At 39.4% G+C, this 23,816-nt stretch overlaps 2 protein-coding genes across 2 annotated transcripts; one reads left to right on the top strand and one right to left on the bottom strand.

Annotated features, from left to right (window-relative positions):
* Positions 1–530: 530 nt before the first annotated feature.
* On the top strand, positions 531–15,508 carry cab39l (calcium binding protein 39-like). Its single transcript, XM_062445579.1, has 9 exons — positions 531–747; positions 8,259–8,386; positions 8,829–8,993; positions 9,971–10,089; positions 10,209–10,377; positions 10,732–10,791; positions 12,003–12,068; positions 12,304–12,447; positions 12,839–15,508. The coding sequence occupies exons 2-9, from the start codon at positions 8,285–8,287 to the stop codon at positions 13,016–13,018; spliced, it is 1,005 nt and encodes a 334-aa protein (XP_062301563.1). The 5' UTR covers positions 531–747; positions 8,259–8,284; the 3' UTR covers positions 13,019–15,508.
* Positions 15,509–17,037: 1,529 nt separating this feature from the next.
* cdadc1 (cytidine and dCMP deaminase domain containing 1) lies at positions 17,038–23,050 on the bottom strand. Its single transcript, XM_062445578.1, has 11 exons — positions 22,661–23,050; positions 21,761–21,861; positions 21,477–21,654; positions 19,748–20,051; positions 18,739–18,945; positions 18,527–18,651; positions 18,100–18,149; positions 17,829–17,998; positions 17,556–17,745; positions 17,239–17,287; positions 17,038–17,147 (listed from the first exon to the last, which is right to left on the bottom strand). The coding sequence occupies exons 1-11, from the start codon at positions 22,758–22,760 to the stop codon at positions 17,047–17,049; spliced, it is 1,575 nt and encodes a 524-aa protein (XP_062301562.1). The 5' UTR covers positions 22,761–23,050; the 3' UTR covers positions 17,038–17,046.
* Positions 23,051–23,816: the final 766 nt, after the last annotated feature.

Below are 23,816 nucleotides of genomic sequence, written 5' to 3'. Positions count from 1 at the left end.
GTCATAATTTATCCTGGGGTGCATTCCATTAAGTTCACTATCCGACCTTTCCTTTATTTACTACTTAAAATATTCCTCTTTGTGGTGGAAAAAAGGAAAAATATGTCTCACCACATGTATTAAATTTAACCAAACAGTATCTGCTTGTGTATGAGTGGCATATTGTGTTGTAATACATGAGGCGAGGCGATAACACGGACTTAATGTGAGAGGATGTGGACGAGACCCAGCAGCGGCTGGAAAGATACAGATGTGTCAAATGCGCAGGCGTGAGGCGCACTGCTACCGGAAATGACGTTTGTTGCGCTGTAAAAGCACATTAGTCCGTGATAGTGTATTAAGGACAAATATCATAACGAATTATTGAACAAATTATTAACTATAGAAATGAATCGGTTTTTGGTGTTTTGTGTATTAATTTAAATCATGTTTCATCTTCTTTTTTCGTCTTCTTCTATTAGTTTAAACGGGCGAATTTGAGTTTTTATTCTGAAAGCTCACACCGGAAACTCTTTCATTTAACTCGCTAGCTTCACGTAAAGGCTGTAAACCGACCAGATGGGATTCTGCACTGCCTTCTTAACCGACTCCACACATTTTTAAATTGTATCGCACTCATTTTTAGCTGACTTTCCTGCCAACTAACAACCCTGGCGTGACCACCAGACCTCACCAGGGAGGCTCAGCTGTGCTGTGAACCGGGAAGGACGTTTAAACATCCCCGAGCAGAGCAAACATCTTCCCGCTGTAAGTATCAATCCTGTCGAAGAGCAATAGCTGCCTGTGTTCACCTAATGGAGAGATAGTATTGCCCTTGACAGTCTTTGTAACTTCAGCAGGGGGTTTGACACGTTGAAATGTTCGTTTAGTTGGTAAACGACACCTCTATTATATCCTTTCCCAGCAACTGCGATTAGCTTTTGGGAATCTGTCAAACAAAAAGGGGAGTTTTAGCCCAACTGGTTTTCAAGCTAACTGGTTCCCGTACGCGTGAACGCGCTGTATCGGCAGCAGTTGTGGTGTGTGCCTCTGTCACCAAACCCGCCACACATTCACAAACACATTACTGGCACATTTTAAAGTCGCATCTCATATATATACTGCGGAGAATTTGAGAGGCAGAGGCAGACCACTACTGCTGCTGTTAGGACACGGCGCGTTCACGCTCATGGGAAGCATTTAGCTCGGAAACCAGCTGGGACATAACACCAGAGGCGATAGAGGGGTGTAGCCTTGTAAAATCACACTGTCTGGGACTGTTTATGCGCCTTTGTGTGCTTTTTGTACAGCCGTCTGCTTTATAAGATTCTATTCCTCCAAACTCCATGGTTATTGATAGTGTTTTAAATTCTTAAGCAGTACAAATACATTGGTGTGTTCTTTTTTGTTTTTTTGATCCCTGCTGTTACTTTAGTCGACCAGCGTCAGACTTCTTAGAATAAAAACAAAGCAGCTTCCGGTCATATTTCAAAATATAACCAGTCAATCAATAACACTTTGTAACACCATTTTTAGTTTTGTCCCTGGGTAGTAAAATGTTATTTTCTAATTGCTTATGCCTAAAAAGTGTAGAGAATGGCTGTTATCCCCACAAAACTTTGCTTTTGTGACCTGGAGAATATCATACCTTGATCTCTTTTGTGGTCACTTTTGTATAACTTTAGTATTAATACTATAAACTGCATATAAATATGGAAAACTTGTCTGCATTTCCTGTTGCTATGCAAAAGTGAAGCCAAAATATCTTGTTTCTAGAGGCAATATTTTTTTCCGAGGATGGTAAAGTCATGACCCACCATACTTTATCCTGATATTCTTACCCTAACCCTAACCAATCCCACTCCTCATGCCTAAACCTAACCAACCCAACCAAGGAAAGCAATGCATACTAGCCAATTAGAGGCAGAGTAGAGCGGGTCATGACTTCACAATCCTTGGGAAAAGAAAAAAATCATCTGTGAGCTGCCGTATTGCTTGTGTGATGTCATTTGCACCAAGTCTACACAATAGAGTGAGTTTTGAGAGCGGCTAATGCAAAACTTGCTGGAAAATGAGCACTTTTAAGCACAAAATTGTGTACTTTAATTTTTCTAGTTTGGGTCCTGTCCCTTCTGCTAACATGGAGGGGGTGGGACTTATGACCTACACTGCAGCCAGGCAACAGGATGCAATCAAGATGTTTTTGCTTCACTTTAGTTCATGTAGGCTATCTAGTAAGATCATCACTAAACATCAATTTTGATGATTGATTATTGGCTTAAGACAATTGTAATGCATTAATTCTGTTTTTTTACTTCCAGCTCCTCTAATGTGAGGGTCCTTGCTATTTTTAGTCTGCTATATGTGACTGAATATTGAATGACTTTGGTTTTGAACTACTTGATGCAACAAACAAGCAATTTAGAGCTGCCGTCTTGAGTTTATGGGAAATTGAACAGGGCAAATTTATTATTATGTGACAGTTTATTGACTCAACAGTGAAACTAGTAAAAGGGCTAATGGGTTTATTAGCTGTGGAAACTCTGTGATGGATAGTAGGTAGATTGAGATTTATATCTTAATATTGTCTTCTGTTTTTTCCTGTAAATTAATGGCAAATGAAAATGATTATTGTATTATATTCTTATCATAGCATATTAGACTGCACACAGTCAATCCAGATGTTCTAAAGCTGCTTTACTTTTATTCTGAACATAACACCACCACACATCCTCTGTTCATCTGTTTGTCTTGACATACAGATACACCAAAATAAGATACAGTAGGCTCCTGTATCCTGGTGGACTAGGCCTGTATGTCACTGGTTCAGAAGAGTCAGAAAAGTCCAAACTGACCCTGAACACAACTGTAATCGATGTTTGTCAGCCTATTTGAGCATACTGTTGAATTATTTATTATTTTTCTAACTCTGCCATATTTATATTTATCATAAGATTTGAAACTACTAGCCTGCCTTTTTAGCACTTTTGCCCTGAATTTGGCCTTGTGGGCTGTGTAACATTCCTTTATATCTATATAGGTGAAGGGTTAGGGTTAAGGTCATAGGTGGGGGTTAGGTCAGGTTGGCCAATATGGACAAAATCTGAATTGTAACTGAATCTTTATTGCTGTGGAGGTTTCTGCTTGCTTCAAGTGTCAGTGCGTCAAATAGAGGCAGACATGAAGGCGAGTAGTAGTATGGGTTGTTCCTGCTCTGTCACACAATCCTTCCAGTTTGCCAGTCAAAGTACAAAAAAAAAGAAAAGAAAAAAGAAGGCACTTTCTACATCATTATCAATCTTAAGAATGGACTTGATGAGCTGATGTTTGTCCTTTTAAGCAAGCGTTCCTCTTAGGGTTGCCTCGGAGAGGATATTCTCTGTGTGAACGTCTGCAAAGAAAACTCCTCTTTCTAGTTGGAGCCGGGCTGCATGCTTGATGTAGCATCATCAGCTCAAACATACGTCTTCATTTCTCAGCACAGACAACTACTTTCTCAGATTATGGAAAAAAAACAAACAAACCCAGGAACATTCAGTGTAATTCAGTTTTATTTTAAATGTTTTATCCATGGTATCACCTTGATGAAACTTTCAACACATTAATAAGTTATTTCAGGAGGGCTGTGATAATTGGTATTATGCTATTACTAAACTGACAAGTAACTGACTCTCTCCCACAAAAAAACCCACATTTAGTATCAGCTGAGAGACACTGACAGAAACACTCAGAGTAGTTAATCTAGAAGCTTCTTTGCTCTGAGTAAATTGCGCAGTTTTAACACTCAAATTCATCTTGAATTGCTGCATCTGCATTCCACACAGTCGAGAAGAAATTATGTCAAATTAGAGTTTGGCATCTTTTAAAAATAACTTCAGGACTTATTGAAACAGATACGATGTGCAAAAAAACATTCCTGAATGCTCTACATGTTTTTAAATGAGTGCAGATTTGTAAACGTATTAGTCATTATGAATTCATCTTTTTTATTTGTATTTTCTTATAATTTTCTACTGCATTTGCTCCAGCAGCTGTCTGTTAAGATTCATGGCTTCTATATCAAGTCTCGCTCGACGGCTGACGTTAAATCCGTTTTTAGGCACGAGCCACGAAATGCCCGAGTCGTAGTCATCGCCGGTCCTGGCTGGATGACATGTAGGTGTGATTAATCACTATCAGTCATAAAAGCCACTCACTACTGTGCAGATTTTTACAGTACTGTACTCTGATGCTGCAGAAGGGAGTTGTGCCATATCATGACTAATATAACTGCTGGTTCATACGTTTTATTGCAAGTAGATCAGCAGAAAATATCAAGAGATAAGATGATAAATTAAAAGACAGATAAAAATCAAATTAGTTCTGGGTGGGACTCTAATAGGAGCATGAATAAGTGTAAGAAAAAATGTACAAAAAGGAGGGTGGAGTTCAGGCAAAAGGCTACATGAACGCAAGTAAACTTAACATTCAGCCACGCAGCCCTAATGCATGTTGTGTAGGACGATGTGAATAATTGAAAACGAGCTGAAGATGAGGGGGAAGGGTATTTCCTTTTTCAGACGTCTTACTTTTTTTCATAAAAACCCGTATGCGTCGCACCCGGATTCACGTTCGCAGATAATTCAGCGGAAATCTGCTCACATCTGAAATATGTCATCATTCTTTGTGGCAACAAGTTTGTGAAAGGAATTTGCTGATAGCGAGGCAGCCGGAAGACGTTTTTCCTCCCTTTTTTACATGTTTATTCACCCAATTAAAGCGCACTTTGAGCTTTTAAAATAAAACTTTTTAATACCAGTCTTGATTGGAGTGGAGCACAAGAAGTTATTTAGTGACATTTGCCTTCATAACACAGAATTTAAAAAAAATCTTAATATATAAGCTGCTTATACAAGAGGACATAAGCAGTCAAAGACTGGCAGCTTTACAGAGAGGAAATAAGCCTTAAATAGTATCTTTAAAAATAATTAAAACATCATTATTTACTGCTCGTATTAATCTAGCTTTATTGCTGCATTTTTTTAACCTAAATATGGCTAAGAAAGAAATTATTCTTCATAATCTATCTGTAATAATAATACCCTCAGTCAATTATGTCATACTGCAAATATCTTTATTTTAAGCTCATTTGGTTTCTCATGATTACAGCTGAAAAAAAAGAATATTTGGGCCACGGGCAATGCAGGACCTTTTTCCCTTTTAGATTATACTGATGCAGAGCAGCTGTGTGTGTGTGTGTGTGTGTGTGTGTGTGTGTGTGTGTGTGTGTGTGTGTGTGTGTGTGTGTGTGTGTGTGTGTGTGTGTGTGTGTGTGTGTGTGTGTGTGTGTGTGTGTGTGTGTGTGTGTGTGTGTGTGTGTGTGTGTGTGTGTGTGTGTGTGTGTGTGTGTGTGTGTACTCCATTACATAACATTTAGTCAGTCTCAAGCAGTCTGCGAGTAAAAATGAAGTAACCATGAGCTTAAGCTTTCCAGGGCTGACAGAAGTGTTATTAAGCATTAAGTGTTCTTTTAATAATAAGAGATGTTTGGTTACAGCTGCAGCAACAAGTGAGTGGAAAGGTTGGGACTCATAACTGGCTTATTACCTGTCACAGGAGCCTACAATATGATCGGATTAAAAGGCAGGTAAGCTTTTGCGAGTGCAGGCCCTATCTTTATAATACTTCCTCAATGCCTGTTAATCCTTTGACAAATATTGACCAGACAGAAGCGGTGAAGTCTTGACGTAACGACTCGATAAAGTGAAAACTCCTCCTGTTTCCAGAGATTTTTCCAAACACTCAGTTAGACTTCTCCTATTGTGAGTTTATACATCTAACCAAAAACCGAGTTGAGAGTATTATCATTATTAAACCTTAACTAAAAAGTTGAAGTCCACTTGGAGGTGTTTTCTAGTTCTTGCAGGAATCAAATGAGTGCTTTGTTTGAAAAATTAGACTTATCTTTTGAGATGCTTCAAAAGATGGGTGGTTAGAATGTTTAACCAATATTTACTGTCATGTATTCATCACTCTTTGTTTTGTAATAGAGCAAAATTGATGTGATGAATCCGTCGTACAGCTCAGAGTTGACCACTTAGTGTAAGTGTTGACTGGGGAAATCAGAGCGTCCTCACAGTGCAGACACACAGCTCTCCTACTGACTGAGTTGCCCTTAATACGGGTGTTATAGTGTGTTCGCCTCTTCAAGTGTCACAACTGCCTGTACGATAACAAGCAAGTGAGAGGACTGCAGATGCTGGTCCTCATGTAGAAAGGGTTCCGAGCATCTTGTGACATTGATCGACTCGTACAGTGATGCAGCAGAGGCCGAACATATCCTGGTTTTTACTCCCAGAACAGCTCAAAAACCTTAAATCCTACACTTTACCTGCAATTTCACAACTCCGTCTTTAAGTGATCAGACTTGACACAGCTTGTACAGATCCACAGTAGACATACAGCTGTTTCCACTGTGGCAGGTCCTTTATTTTTCTATTAATTACAGCTGTAATATGAGAGACATTTTATTTAATTCTGGAAAAAACAAAAAATCTGATGTCCCCTTGTGGATAAATAGTTTATAACTGTATTATTTAGCTTTTAAGAACGCTTCTCAGCTTGAATACAACTTGAGGTTAAATATGTACTGGACTTTTCTCAGGTAAGGGAGGAGAGAAAAGGGGGGGCAGAAATGGATGAAATTAGTTTGAATGAAGCAAAGGTGGATGCAGGGAAGAATGGCAGCGGAGGGCAGGTACTGTGCAGATGGAGAAGAGGAGGAATAAAGGTGGGAGTGAACGTTGAACGGGGAGGGGAATTTGCCCTCACATTCCCAGATGAGGATTAGCAGTCACAAGTTCTCTGCCCGCTCCTGACCCGGCCTGGATTCTGACATCCATCCACAACTTCTCACTTACACACACACATGTTACTTGTTACTCATATTTTGGTTTATTCCGTTGACAAAGTTAAGCTGTTTTCCTCAAACTGTACCTCAACGAGGATGTGAGAGTCTCATTCTTCTACACAGAGCAACTCTTGCTTTATTTATGTCCTGTGTGGCAGCTGGTAAATTAGTACGCTATGTATCCAAATACTGTGCTAACCTACATCTACGAGCACCGCCTTAACCGTTGGTGTCCAAACAGTCTGTGACATTCTGACGAGTACGATGGCAAAACACAACCCGAGGCCTCCGCGGATATTATGAAATAAAACAAAATGCAATTATATGGATCATATACAGGTCAAGACTATAACTAATGGGACCTAAATGATCCTGAATTTAGAATCCGAATAGTTATTTCCTTCATTATAGATCAGTGAATGCGATCTTGAATATGAACAGACTTTTTCTATGTTTGGTTTGCTAAATATCGGTTTATAGTAGCGTTTTTTGGGACATTTTGGATATTGACTGTTACGAAAGGGAAAATCTCAAGCTCACTTATGTAAGAGGTCACTCTGATTTGCCTCCTGGCAAGCCGTTTGTGTCACATTCTTCTCTGGATTTAGCCTTGAAAAGCCAGAATACATCTGGGAAGTTCTTTTTTTCTCTGGATACATAAACCATTAGCTGATGGAGGGAGGTTGACCAAATCTGTCATCACAGAGCTACTATCACATCCATGGAAAACAGATTTTTAAGTGTTAGAGATTTAGAAAGACATTTCTTTTTTTTAGCCTTTAATTTATTCAGGAACTTATTTTTGGTGCAAAGTTTAGGAGAAATTTGAGGCTTCCAGAGCAGCCAAACAGCCCCTCTTTGTTTCTGCTCTTACATAACAACGTAATGCATTGACTTTGATTATCTGGAGACTCTGGTGTCAGACGGGCTTCACTTGTCGCTCGCGTAGTTTAGAGATGACGCTGGAATGTGACTAGAAGGTGTCAGAGGAATCTTGAATCACACACACGCCTTTTTGTTGAGTCATCACACCGAGAAAGAGCACAAGTTTAGAAATACCATCCATACCAGAGATTGTTTATGTTTATAAATTAATTTTAGCTAATATATCTTTGTCCGATTTTTTGTATCGGCATCAAAACCTACAGCTGGTTGAGCTTTAATGAATTCTTATGGATGCTAGAAAATCTGAAAAGCTCCTAAATGGTTCAGAAACCGCTGCAAAAGCTAAATTTGACTTATTTAGGGTGAAAAAATATACAGTTTCTCTGTTTAGATCCAATCTTATTCACATGTAACGATGCTGATTATTATTTTAAGCACAACTGATATCATTGCATCTATTCTGCTCCTTCATGTATGTGTGTGTGTTTGTGTTTGTGTTGCTCAGGACCCAAGGCGAGTGTGTCAGCCAACATGCCTCTGTTCGGTAAATCCCACAAGAGCCCGGCGGACATCGTCAGGACCCTAAAGGAAAACCTTGCCATCCTGGTTAAGCAGGATAAGAAGACAGAAAAGGTGGGCAAGGCTTGTGTGTGTGTGTGTGTGTGTGTGTGTGTGTGTGTGTGTGTGTGTGTGTGTGTGTGTGTGTGTGTGTGTGTGTGTGTGTGTGTGTGTGTGTGTGTGTGTGTGTGTGTGTGTGTGTGTGTGTGTGTGTGTGTGTGTGTGTGTGTGTGTGTGTGTGTGTGTGTGTGTGTGTGTGTGTGTGTGTGTGTGTGTGTGTGTATATGCATGCCTGGGTGTCCAGGGGCCCATGGATGACAAGCGTCTGTGAAATTAGAGCATGGAACAGCCTGGTCCTGTCATCTACTGACACTTTACTGTCAAGGCAGTTTTCTCTCTCTCTCTCACACACACACAAGCTACATTCAGGCTCAGTTTTTCATTCTATATATTTTTATATTGTTACCTTTTTAAAAGAACGACTAAAATATTTAAAGGCATCCTCTCTGTTCTCCAGGCGTCTGAGGAGGCGTCGAAGTGCTTGGTGTCCATGAAGGAGATTCTGTACGGGAGCAACGATAAGGAGCCTCACACTGAGACTGTGGCCCAGCTGGCGCAGGAGCTGTACAACAGCGGCCTGCTGATATCGCTGGTAGAGAACCTGCAGGTCATAGACTTTGAGGTGAGGAAAGAAGAAAGGTTTAGAGTTGCTCTTTCACCACAAAGTGTGACATCCTCTCATGATTTAGCTGACGTGGAAACATGATAGGGGGGGAAGAATACCTGCAGAAATCAGTGACTTTTCAATAAAAGTGTCTCCTCAGCAGCAAATAGTGAGTTTTTCCCCCTGGAGAAAACTGGATTTTCAGGGCTGCTTGAACATTGTCACCTCCCCCAGCTGCACTCTGCACTAAGAAGGTGACATTTGAAGAAAAGTGGCCCGGTGTGGCATTCAAGGATAATGCCAGCGGTGTTTGCTGGATTTAGCACATCGGGTTTTGTTGACATCACAGTTGCTGCCGTGTTGGTAGAAAATTTGAACATATTTCTGAAGACATTCCAGGCATGTGTTGATTTTAAAAAAATCTAATTAGAGACTCTGAGCAAACTTGAGTGGTGTCATTCATAACACCTAACATCAAGTCTGCAGTGTTTTTCAGCGACATCATTGCTATGAGGTAATGCAGACTTGATATTTTTAGTTTGCTAATGAATTGTCATATTGTGTCAGAATGAATGGAATCCAGTGGCTTGGATCAGAGGTGAAATACATCCCAAAATTGGAAAAGCCACCAAATGTGTTGGTAGAAAAGTTGTCTAACAGTACAGCCTCCTATGTGCATCAATATAGTATAAAGCAGTCAGAAAATACACTGGCTGCCTTAAGATAGATGTCAAAAAAGACAAAGAAAGACAACATCTCCAACAATAATAAATATGTTTTCTTTCTGTCATATATTATAATTTGCACAATAATACTCAGCTGAAACTCAGAAATAAAGGTGAGAAAGGATAATAAAAGATGAAATGGACATTCTCAACTTGACTTTGCTTTAGTTATGGAGGGAAAGAGCAACGGAGGGGGGATGTATATGATAGGAAACAGCAGTATTTAGTGCTAATATGTTTAATTGTGTGTGTGTGTGTGTGTGTTTTCAGGGGAAGAAAGATGTGTGTCAGATCTTTAACAACATCCTGAGGAGGCAGATCGGGACGAGGAGCCCCACTGTCGAATACTTCTGCTCCCACCAAGAGGTCCTCTTTATACTGCTGAAAGGGTGAGACACACACACACACACACACACACACACACACACGCACACACACACACTGACTGTACATACTTTGCACAGTTTAATGGTTTCCAAAAACAAATACTCTCTCTCTGTGTTTGAAGGTACGAGACACCACAGGTAGCATTGAACTGTGGGATCATGCTGAGGGAGTGTATCCGCCACGAACCGCTCGCCAAGATAATTCTTCACTCGGATCATTTCAACAGTTTCTTCAACTACGTGGAGATGTCGACCTTCGACATCGCCTCCGACGCCTTCGCCACCTTCAAGGTACCTCAGCTCCTTCTCTGCTAGTCTGCATGATGAGGCAGCTAATAACCTCTATCAGAAACTATAGAAAATGTTGTGGTTTTTTTTTTGATCTCGTCATTCATTTTTGGGGGATATTCAAATGAATAATATAAATCAAAAATAAAAGTATTCAGTGGTAAGTTAAAGGATTGCTTCAACCAAACTACAAATTGCAATTTAAACCAAAAATATCTGAATGGCTAGATAGCACCAGAGATGAGAATAAAAATGTTTGTTCTGTTTTGTTTTCTACCAGTGGCCATGTTGAGCTAAGAAAAAAAAACATTTGTTACCTGATAGATTTCTAATTCATTTTTCTGTCTTTACTCACAGGATCTTCTGACAAGACACAAAGTGCTTGTGGCTGAATACCTTGAACAGAACTACGATGCCGTGAGTGATTTATTTATTTATTTGAAATCGCAAACAAACAAACACACATTTCACAGCTCTGTCGCTCTAATCCAGAGAGGATTAGTCTGGAAATCACATGATGGATGACTCTTATAGCTAATGCACAAGCTAATGCATCTTAGAACCACATTACCAGGAGGAACTTTGTAGTTGCTGTTTCATCACTTCACATCCATGCAACACACACATTAGCCACTGAGCGCTATTTGCAAGCATAAACATAAACACTGTACACTACTCTAAATGACTGCTTGACCAGGAAGACCCCAAGAGAGGAAACGCACACAGATACATGCGTAACCAGATCAGATATCAGTCACTGCCATGCTCAATAGCCCAGTCATATATCCCAAAAAAGTCTCCAACACACTGCGGTCACACACAGACGGCCACAGGGTGCTGGGAAAGAGGGCCGATAAGTAGAGAGTAAGAAATAAAGGTTTGACTAATACACCGAAAGTTCCTGGAAAACTGAATTAGTGACAACTTCTATTAGAAACAAAGCCACGCTCTATGCTGTCAAGTTTCCCCAGGAAGAGAGGCCCCATTTCCCAGGGGTCCCAGCCACACAAAACTGCCTTTTTACCTGGAGGCTGGATGTTGACAGATGTCTGTATGTCGCTGTGACGCCTGTCAGGAGACGCTCGCTGTGGGCTCAGAGTCTGTGACAAGGCTGAGCTGAAATGCATCACACCTAGATTAGATTTTGGTGACCTACCCAGAAAAATAAACGGCCGCACAAGTTAACTTTAGCTTCTGACTGATTTCAGGTTGTATACTATACTGTCACTTCTACTAAATAAAGAATTCTATCCATTTAATCCAACAGTTTGGAGAGAAAAAATTGCTGCAAAGGGAGACATTCAAGTTCACACTGCTATGAGAACATAAGAGAAAGTTGTCAGAATTAGTAATGAGTTTCTTTTTTGCAAGTTTACAGTTGAAGGAAGTGGAGGAAGAGGATGACATCTCTCAATTCATTCACTTCCTCTTTGTTGTCTGTGTTCGTCTTATTCTTGCATCCACATTCAAGTAGCTTTGTACATTTTGTTTGGTCAGTTGTTAAATTTTCCTTGGAGGGGAGGGGGGAGCAAATTGACACATATTCAACAACACATCCAGCTAGATATATTAAACTACGAGCCAAAATTCTCATCTCATAATATAAAGTGTTTCTTATGTCATTGCAGGTGTTTGCAGACTATGAGAAGCTGCTGCACTCTGAGAACTACGTCACCAAGAGGCAGTCTCTAAAGGTTAGACTGACTCATATATTGATCTGTCGTTGAATTATTGCTTTTTACACCATGAATGTATCTCCTCTGGCCTATAAAACCTGAACAGCTGTTTTACATGGGAAGCAAATCTCGCATAATTTGGTCTGTTTTGTCTCTGTCCATACTGCACTTTGGTCCCCAAAGCAACTATCAAGCCTACATTTCCACTTGTACTCATAAAACTTGAATCTAATGGACTTTATGTGACCTCCAGCTTTTGGGCGAGCTGTTATTGGACAGACATAACTTCACGGTGATGACACGCTACATCAGCAAGCCGGAGAATCTCAAGCTGATGATGAATCTGCTAAGAGACAAGAGTCCCAACATCCAGTTTGAGGCCTTCCACGTCTTCAAGGTAAAAAAAAAAAACTAAAAAAAAACCCAGCGTTTGAGTGTGAGGCTAAAATGCAAGATTTTACGTGAGAGTTCTGATGAGATCCAGTGATTTCCAGACCCTGCTGGACTGACATGACACTAATTGATGTCAGCCAGGCCTTTGTGGTTCTGTGTATTATTAAATCTATTGATGAAATGTCAGACTGGCTTCTAACAAAGTCTATTAGCTGACATACAAAGGCCAAACCAAAGCCAATATAGGAAAATCAAGTTTTCCCACCTGCGTTTAAAGCACATTTTGAGAGTAGAATGAAGTCTGCTGAAGCTCACTCTATGCACAGATTATTATTTTGTAACTGTCAAGATTTACGGGTAATAAAAATGTCTGTTTATTGTCGTCCGTGTTTTAGGTATTTGTAGCGAATCCCAACAAGACACAGCCCATCATCGACATCCTGCTCAAGAACCAGACCAAACTAATCGACTTCCTGAGCAACTTCCAGAAGGATCGCACAGATGATGAGCAGTTCAACGACGAGAAGACCTATCTAATCAAACAGATCAGGGATCTTAAGAAACCAGCCTCTTAGAGAGGCATCCCTCCCTGCCCTCTACTCCGACTTTTTATCAATAGGAAAACATAGAAAAAAAACACATTAACAATAATGGTTATACTATTTAAAAAAAAATCTTCAAGACGTTATTTGTCTTTTTTTTTTTTTCTTTTCCTCTTTGTTGGTTCATTAAAAACGTGTACAAGAATAGTTCTCAATCACTGATCTTTCTTTTGTAATTTTTTTTTCATGAAATCTTTTGTTTTTTTTCATCTGTAGCATGTAGTGCCACAACTCAGTGTTGGAGGCAGCTGATTTGCTCTGTTGGGAGAACCAGCGGTTAAAAAGCTTCCGCCGAAATGGTTGAACAGACACGACCATTGTTGTTATTTCATATATATCCCAGTCACTGTTTGCGGGTGCGCTCTGAGTCGACGCACCCAAGATTTTTTTTTATTTTTTATTTTTTTAATGTATCAGTATCAAGCAAAAATGATATTTTAGAACATTGTAAATGTGAAACATATTCTCAGTCATTGCTAAAAGCTCTGCTAGTTAAATGGCAATAATAATGCTCAGTTGCCTTGTGGTGGCCAAATGTCTTTCTTGTGGTACTAGCGAAGCAAACGATTGCGTAGGTTGTCTCTATCTGAAACTAAAAAGCATCTTCAGAATGAAAGACGACACATTCAAAAGCTTTTCATGCAGGTGTTTCAGGAATTAGTTGCAGTTTTGTAGCAGTGACGATTCAACAAAGGGAAGGCTAATGCAGCTCTCTAAAGTTGGAAACACAGTAAATGACTTATTAAGGCTTTAGAATTTTGCCGTGACAACACTGCTCTGCAAAGCTTTTAGCATATCATAGAAGCAGATCTTATGTTAAAGTATGCAGGCACTAATCTGAACCTGTAAAGTTAATTGATAAATGTACAAAGCCAAAAAAGATCTTTCATTCAATCATGATTTTAAAAAAATGTGTCTCCAGCTTTAAAAGCCTCCATTTGTGCTTTTCTAATCAACTCAATAAGCTTTAGTAGGACTGAGAATACAGCTGTTTCGAGAGAATTGGTTTCAGTCACTGTTAATCAGAAACTGACGACAAAAAAAAAAAAAGCGTAATTGTAGGAATCTTGTATTTGAAAAAATGAAGGGCCTTTTTAACTGAATCACTGGTTCTCTTTGCTGGTGGCTGATAGCACTTTCTGTATGATAAAATAAAAATATAATATGATGATTCAAATGTTTTTGTTAATCTTAAGCTGATCACTGTTTTCATACGGCTTGATGGTGATTTTTTCTTTTATATAGTTTCATTGGTTGTCATGTACAGTTTCTAGTTTGTACACCTTAAGTGAGTGCCATGGTGAGTGAGAACATTGAACATTAACAGGAGGCACTTTGCTGTGTGGAGGAGAGAGGAGAGCGGCTGTGAAGATGGCTGTTTGTGTTTTTGTTTCACTCCTTTTTCTTTTTTTTTTCTTTCTGTACTGTAACTTCTGTGTTTTGCTCTGATTTGGATCTGATGATAGAATGGAGAGAAGATTCAGAGGTGCCTTTTTTTTGGTTTGGTGTGTTTTTTTCCCTTTATCTTTTTGTATTTTTCAGTATCTTTCTAGGGGGAGCTTAATTATTATGTTGATGAAAAATATGCTCTGGATAGAACATATTTGTTGTGATTAAGCAGTGAACCTCTTAACTCACTATATTTGAGTTATGCTGTCAACATTTTAAATTTTTTTGCAGCTGATTGGTTGCCATAGCGTACGGACCAGGGTTACAGTTTCACTAAGAGTTTGTCGCTAAAGTAGCGCTGATTCAATATGTGAATTACAAACTGTTGGCTACAAACTTTTCTGGAAACTTGTGACAGAGCGAGGCCAAAGTTGACCTGTAACAGGATTTGATGGTGAGATGTAACTGTGAAAAATCTACATGTAGTTAAAGGACCATAAAATGTGCAAAATCAGTGAGGATAAAACACGACTTTTAAAGTGGTGTTGCTTTTATAAGTTGATTTAGAAAAAGACGCTGGCACTGAAGTCAGTAAAATTCAGAATTTATTTCCCAATCAGTATTTGATGTGGATCAATTAGGTTAAGTTTTTTTTGTTTAATCATTACAAATGGAAAAAGTATTTTTAATTAGGATTTGAACCTTTAATTCTTAATGGTCAAACAGAAATAAAGGCTGTGGTGGAGAACAGTAGGCAAACTTCTTTTTCTTTTCATATGGCGTAGACTAAAAAATGAAAACATAAAAAACAATACCAGCTGTTTTGGATGTTATAAACTATGACAGTGCTACACATAATCAGAACACGGCTTACAAACAGAATATAAAACGCAAACATAGATCAGCCAGCTTTTGCATCAGATTTGTCACCTGTTTTTTTTTTCTTTTTTTCAACTCAAAACAAAATGAGCAGCTTTGGTCCCCAGCAAAACTTGCGTTATCTTCCCGGTGTCTACTTTTCCACATTGATGCTATTGTACCACATTCAAAACAAATAAAAGGATGGGAATGCAAGCTTTTTACTTGTGTGTGTGTGTATGTGCTCATTTGTCTTGTCCTTAGAGGCAGGTGATGTACAGTACACATACTGATGTTTATCATCCACTCTTAAATATCAGTTCTTATGATGTATACAGTATATTTAAAGGTGTCTTTACTAGACATGCTGTGTGACTCCACAGCTAACAGTGTTATTTATTTATTTGCTTTCTGCATGATCTGAACTTTATTTACAGACACATTTGACGGGTATGTTATTACACCAACAGACAAAGGCATGATACACAAAGATTCAGCATAGTGCAAGTGGAGCAGGTACCTGTGTAGAACAATTAAAACATAATTCTTTAACATTGTGGATAAAGAAATCCAAATAATGACACTAAGTAAAGCCAAGTAATCAAATTCGTTCTTTTTTAAAAGCTACTTGTATTGTATGTTAACCGTCACTCTGAAATTAGTTGTGATAAAAAAAGACCAAAGTCAGAAGGTTTGGTAGCTTCTGATACTGTAAAATCCTTACAAAACGAAATCTCATTCCCCATAAATGTGATGCTTCCTTTCACAAAGACGATGTTGCTGTCTATTTGACTAAAATAAAAATGCAGGAAGAGATTTGTATCTTTCTTTCAAGCCTGAGATGCAAACTGAGTGCATTTTGCTTTTGTTCAAATGAGATTTGAAACACTTTAAATGTTAAATAATCATACGTAAAATCCTACATTCTGACTTTCAAGTATTCTCACAGCAATGTCCTTCCAAATAAAAATATATATATTTTTAAACTATTAAAGTCTCTCTCCTGGAGAACAGGAGCTATACCCATCATAACCTTACATAGACTCTGTATGGATGTTTTTACATCCAACACTTTACATCATTTAAATAAACTACTCATCACTTATATAAAAAAATGAACATCACAGCATATATTATCTGAAATATATTATTTTGGTGGTATCCCTGTTTTCTACCCTTTTTCTTTTCAGTCTAAATCATCTAACATCCTCTTTGTCGATGTGTCTTTTACCTCTTTAATCATTTTAATTATAATTAATTATAGGAGATGCATCCGTCCCTTCAAAGTGGATTCCCTTTGAGGTAAGTGTCAACTTGCTCTCGTCCCTTCAACCAACCGTTTTACCTCTTAATGACTGGACGCATAAAATACACAGTAGGAGTTTCAGTTCACGTGTCTCCCACTAACCGTCACCATTTAAGGCGAGAGAAATAAAATACTTTATTTAAAGCAGCCCTTTGTAGTTCAACATGCAGCAGCAGATCCAACAGTCTACAGGTGACACAGGAAAGATATGAATGTCTATGTCTGTGATCAATCTCCTAAAAACTTCAGAAAACTGATCCTAGTCTTGAATGGAGGGAGAATAACTTGTAAAATTGTGTGTGGCACAGATTTGCTTCATTTACGCAGCCATAAAATATCAAATCTGCGGCACACGAGCTAAAAACATGATTCGGTAGTTTTTGGTTAATCCATTCATCCACCCATCCCATCTCATCCACCCATCCATCCATCCATCCAAGGCTGATGTTCAGCTGGCAGGAGTCAAGTCGTGGGATCTGTTGGTGCACAGTTTCTTGTTGCTGTGGCTCTCCTGCTCAGCCTGCCTGCTGTGCTTCCCAACATTACCGTCTGGAACAAAAGAGGCCACTGTTAATATACGAGGTCAGGCTGCTCTGTTTGTAACACACCCAAAATAATCCCCTCAAAAGACTGAACTCACTAGCGAGGTGAGGAGAAGACGCGGAGCAAACTGAAGGACTCCTCTGCCACTGCGAAGACAGAAAAATGTCAGATTCTCCAAGGTAGTGAATAGTTAAAGTAGCAAGACATCTAAAAGCTGCTGAGTCAGAGAGGATTATGTAACAGAATAATTTAACATACATTTTCCTTTAAAACAGATTCCCACATTATAGTTTAAAAAGCTTCAGTATTTGAAGTTTTGATACCTTTTAATGGCTTAAAACTTGATAATAAAATTAACTATAGGAATCTATGTGGTGAGGAGCAAAACCAAGAAGTGTTTTTTTATGTACTCACTATGAACTTGCTGACACCCTTCAGGCTGCTGAATCGCAGGTAGGAAATGTCTCCCTTATCCTTGTCCCTGTCCTGGTCGGTTGTGTAGATGTGACTGATGCCAGCTCCTCTGATCAAAGGGACGCACTCATCACACGGACATTTAGTTACAAAGAGCATGGTGGGCACCTCCGGTTTGATATCTCGAGTCCTAAAAGCATCAGGAGGAACAACTGAAATGAGACTAGACCACACAGATGCCATCGTATATTAGAAAAAAGTGCATGTTCTGACCTGAAGGTGAGGGCGTTCTGCTCTGCGTGGACGATGTATCTGTATTTGCGTCTCTGTCTGTCTTCTTGTTTGGTGTCCATTTGTGGGTACTCTGCATATTGTGAGCCAGCTGGGTAAGCGTTGTACCCGCAACCCACCAGGTACAAACACCCTGTTCCATCGCAGCCAGCCTGGGGACAACAGAGCAGTTCAACAGTGTCAGTGAAGAAGACATTGGAATACAGAGTGGTATTCTGTCAAATCAAAGCAATGGCAAGAAAAGTGAACTCACCGAATGTCCTTTGGCCCAGATAACAGCACCCACGCCCACTTTTGGGTCCTCTGGAATGAAAATGACAGTTGTACTGTAAGAAGCTGGTGGCCAATGGCAAACTGTGACAGTACCACTGTTTAAAGTGACTCACAAAAATCCAACTTTGGTTATCTCTGTTTTTTGTGATATAGGAATATGTGTCAGGCTAAAATGCCAAAGCAATTATAAGCTGCTGTTAGAGATGTTTGACTCATTACTCACTCTATCAGATTTTCCTCTTTCCCTTTGACTGTAGCGTTAGATATTTAAGTGTCAATTTGCAAGATTCATAATCATTATTTTTTACCACAGTTGTTGCTTATAGTGTTTTTCATGTGTTTCAATCTATTTTGGTTCAATGTGAAACAGGATGTGATCCGCTGACAAACCAAGAAAACAAACAGACCTGTTCTATATGCCAGCAGCCTGGCTTGGATGACGCAATGGCGAGCCACTTCTTGGGATGTTCCCTCATGATGAGGAGGCAGGGAGGACTTGGCCAGTGGCGGCTCAGCGGTTGAGGACTGTTCCCTGGATCACAGTGACGGCACAATCAACAACCAATTCTAAACTGTCTTTGAGATCCACTACTGAGCAACCCACTATCCCATGACCAACCTGTGGAAGCCATAGTGTTGCTGTGGTACCCCAGCAGCCACTGCAGCTAGAACCTCCACCAGCTCCCTCATGTTGTGTCTCAGGGTAGAGAAGTAGGGCTCCATACAGAAGTTCTCCAAACCCATCTGTTTCAAAATTGCCCGGTGCTGCTGAGACGTCCCGACCAGGAACTGACTGGAGAAATCCTTCAGGTGTCTCATCCGCTCCCTGGAGAGCAGAAAGGATTTGAGTTCCAGTCTCACCTTATTCCATGTTATTTTAAGTCTGTTGTAGAGTTTCATGCAGACTGTTTATGTGTAATTTGGCTTGTCGGAAGAAAAAAAAAAGGTTTGCAGCCTAAATTATTCTAAGTATTCACATATTTCACATTTCTGCTTCACTGATTTAAGCAAATACATTATTTCCAACAGAGATGAAGAGGACGTGTCTACCTCACTTTTCAAAATCCTACTTTTGTCCTCCTCTAGTTTTACAATTTCAGTATTTACTCACTCAAATATCTCCAAACTGTGTCCTAGAACTGCCTGGCTGACAAAATCCAAACGAAGCTTAGAAGAGACTTAGAATTTACATAAATTATTATTACTGTACGTTCACAACAATAAAGCAGCACGGCATATTTTCTGTATTTTTTTGACCTGGGTTTTGCCTCACACACAGGCTGCCCTGCCCTCTGATTGGTGGAGCTTTTTGGGACTTCACAAAGCCTGATGAATGATCTGCACTCCCTGCTCAGGGCTGACAGAGCAGTGCCATCTTTTTGCATGTTTGTCAGGGGAAAAAAGTTCTATCTATATTTGGATTTGCAGATACTGTTCTTATGAAAATGATACCAGACATAAACATTAACCTGCACCTGACTAGCTCTATGAGTTGTTTTCAGCTAATCTAGGTTATGACAGACTGAATACAGCTTGTTTTTTCAGGTTGTTTTCAAAGACAGAGCACTCAGTAATCACTGAGTTGTCTGTATTACTGCCGCAGCATCAAACACAGGCAGTGAGGGTACCTGTTGAAGAGTTCCTCTGTGTTCTGTTCGGGTTCATCATCAGTCACTCTCTCCATGAAATCACACTCCCTGGACGTCTCGTCGATAAACTGCGCCAGGCCGGGTGCCAGCGGCTGCAGCAGCACACAAATGTGGGGACGGCTGTTGGACTTGAGCTTCTCTGTTGCCACGGCGTCCAGTGCGGCCTCCTCTGTGATGCAGTTAGGCAGGCTGTGTGATTGGCAGTTTGGATGGCTCGTAGAGTTGGATCTCAGCATGCTTACCTCAGGATCTCCAGGCCAGAAGGAGATCTGACTGACTCCAGCTGGAGGAGAGCAAACAGTATCATCAGTGTTTATTTCAAGTTAAGTGACTCCCAGTGGAAGTGGAGCCAAGTGGGAGGACAGAACGGAAGCTCCAAAGTTCAGCTCATTGCTGATGTAATATAAAAGCGTAATAAAAGTCAGCATGCTTGTAACAGACTGACCTTGTGTTGGCAACTGGGCAGCAACTCCCCCATAACAACCATTATGGAAATTTGGGTGTGAAATTGGGTTCTGGGTGGAGATAGGGAGTTGGATGGCGTTCATATGTACACAAAATGATAAAAGTGACTTTATCACACCCTATTAAAAAGGCTGCTTACTTAGATAGACAAGAAAAATAAACATCTGATAAATTCATGTATGCTCAGTGACTAAGAGTGACGAAGCCCAACAAAGTCAAGAGAGCATTTAGGAAGCTGTTACACTGAGATAACTGCAGATATATTGTGATCTAACAAGATTAGATGAGAGGCTGTGAATGTACAACCTCTCATAAATGTCATCAGCGATCAGGAAAGCTGCAGTTTTTCTAGCAGTTACAGTTTAGTTTGTTGCTTTGATGTACCTGTTGAATGTGACGGACATGCCCATAAAACAAACACAGAGGCTAAAATGATGCAATAACAATGCAGGTGATTTTTCTTCTGAAGATTAATGCAATAATTCTGGAGCCAGTCGAACCAGCTAGTTTAATCTAATGATAATTGCATAATTCAAGTGTTTTCTAGGTTGCAGTTTACATCACTAAATTAAAATAGGTTGCACCACCCAAACTAGTTCGTCAGTAGAGATTAGTTGTTACTTCACATTTAGTAAATGCCAGGCGTAACTGCAAAGAGATCCTGCTTTGACATACTGATATATTTAGAGTTAAAACTTGCTGTAATAACTCCTCTGGATCAGTCAAGTAATCATGGCTGACCTCAGGCTCTTCAAAATGTCTTTTATGGGATTTTATTACCATTGTTTGAGCTCCGTGTTGATTCTACGTGTTCTTTCACTTCATTTATTTAATTTTATATCATGTTGCTTTAAAATTGCTGAACAAGCTGGAGGTGTGAGCGGTAATTCAGAGGTTTATGACCAGTCCAGTTATCGAGCCAAGATGTTGACAGAATAGGTCAGGCTATAAATACTCAGGTATGTAGTATTGGTCTACGCTATGTGCCTCTCCCTGTTAAATATATTGCACAGAAATACATTTTATGGTATAATTGTTTAAGTGTAGTTGTACTGTAGCCGTTGTCATACAGTTTGTTGTCACAATCAGGAAACACGACTCCACAGTGCTGATGTGTCAAACACAGGAGGACTTTCTCTTTGAAGGGTGAATATTTCTTATTCAGTTTATTATTTGCAGGCATTTTCTGTCTATTCATCCCTCAGCAAACCTATCTGAACTCCCTCTCTCTCTCTCTCCTCACCGTTGATGATCATCTTGAGGCAGGTAGCGCAGGGTCTCCTGGAGAAGTACAGATGACAGTCAGCCAGACGGGCACCGTGTTGGATGATGGCTGCCTGTCCTGCGTGGAGCTCAGGTCCTGAGCAGTGGAGTCCCACCACCTTACTGTCCTGCACCACCACCAGACCCAACCTGCGGATCTGGAAAGCAGCAGATTCAAAACTATTAACTATTTGAATAGAAAAGAACAACAATATGGTCTATATGTGTGTGTGTGTGTGTGTGTGTGTGTGTGTGTACACTAACCTGATTTTGGTCATCCTCTTCTGGTTCCTCTTGAGGGAAAAGCTCCAACCACAAACTCAACAAGGTAAACAGGTTTACCTTGGATAACCGTGGGCCATGACCTGGGAACGAAACAAAAAGCTTTATCTTGTCCCTGCCATTATTCATCTTGCATTTCCGCCAAAGTGCCTTTGTGCAATTAATTAATTAATGCAATAATTAAAACATAACACTGTGAGAATGTAGAAAGTCATGTAAGACAAGGAGAGCAGGGATCAAGGTTTTGATGGGTTGAACGCTGCACTAGACAGTCTGCCTCCTTGTCTTACAACTGCAATAAAATCAAGGTCACGGCAGGTTATAATAACTCATTAATCCGATTAATGAGTAAAATTAAACCCTGACTTTTGGCTCATGCTATTCACTTTATCTCAGTTATACCTTTGCCACCCAAAATATCTATAATAAGCTCACCAAATTACTGCACAGAGGGGACACTGGAGCTTGATGCTGGAAAAATAATTACTATTAAATTATTATGAAAGGGATCAAATCTTTATTTTAGCTCTCCAATATGATCATAATAAAATCTGTAATGCATGTCCACAATTTCCCATGTGGTTTGATAAAAAACTGTCTAAACTTTGAATCTATTCAGCTGAACTTAACTAAGATAAACACATTATTAGTGTACATATGTATATAAGTAGTATGTGTTTGCCTTGTGATGTTGTTGTTGATTATGATGATGATGATGATGATGGCTCCCATTTTAATTTGCGCCAATGATCATTTCTAATATATTAATGATGATTATAAGAATACTATTAACAAAATAAACATGGGATAACGGATTCTGAATCCAGTGTCATATATCAGCTGTCTTATGTCAGGACCTTAACTCTTCTCCATCTGTCTCACCTTGTACTCTGCTGTCTGTCTGTGTGTTGCTGTCTCTCGTATCTCGACCCGGCCTGGTTTGGCCCGGATCGGCTCGGTTGTGTATCTGGCTTTCTTCCATTCAATCCTCCAGCTGGCAATACTATCTCACCCGCGATGCCTTCAGACAAGACAAGATCACCGCTGTCAAGATGAAGAGTTCAACCAGATATATATATATTAACCTGATTTACGACGTCAAGCTCGACGCAAAGACTACGACTAACGTTATTTCCGGTCACTGCTTTCAGAATAACCATATTATTGGCAAAAAAACAAATCGTAAGAGCTACATTTAGAGAATGATATATAATATTAGTAAAATAAAGCCTCGTTTCCTTCTAAAAACAGCTCTCTCGTCGTATGAAAATGATTAAAATGAGTAGACAAATTGTCACACGTCTAACTTTAGGTACCATAAAGATTTAACGGTAGCTTCCGGCTTGCTTCCGCAAATATCTTCTGACGCCAGTAAGTGGGCGGGGTGATAAGAGTGTTATTATGTATTATAAAATACAATTAAAAGCTGCTTTTATCAACATTTTATTATTTACACATGAATAATTAGCGACTTAAGACTTTAAATAACAGCCTTCCTGAAGACCTGAGCTAATTTAAAACCTACCTTTTTAATCTGGCTTTCAATTGAACTTTATTTATTTATTGATCTGTCTTTTATTTGATGTGTTAGCCCATTTAACTACTGTTTAACTATAATTTTTTATTCATTTCCTGATTGTTTTCCACTTCGTAATCCAACTTTTCTGGTTTTACCTGATCAGTTTTACTCTTATTTGTTTTATTTCATTTTCACGAGAGTTATGATTGCATTTCCTCAGTTCCTGTTCTTATTGATCTTTTATCTCTTTGTTTGATTGTTTTTGGACAAGTAAAGCATTTTGTGTTACATTACGATGTATGAAAAGTACTTTACAAATAAAGTTTGATTGACTGACTGAACAAAATAAATGAAATGCAGAAAAACATAATTTTAGTGTAAAGAAATAAGACATGATTTCAATGCATGACTTCGAAAACATGAAGCTATCCGAAATCCAATCTAATCCCAATGAAGATGCACATAATAAGAATAAAAATATAAAAAGACTATGTTACAAGAAATACGCATTTAATGGAG

The sequence above is a fragment of the Scomber scombrus genome, chromosome 24 (genome assembly GCF_963691925.1).
Source record: "Scomber scombrus chromosome 24, fScoSco1.1, whole genome shotgun sequence".
NCBI lineage: Eukaryota > Metazoa > Chordata > Actinopteri > Scombriformes > Scombridae > Scomber > Scomber scombrus.
This window is presented reverse-complemented; position numbering and strand designations above follow the sequence as displayed.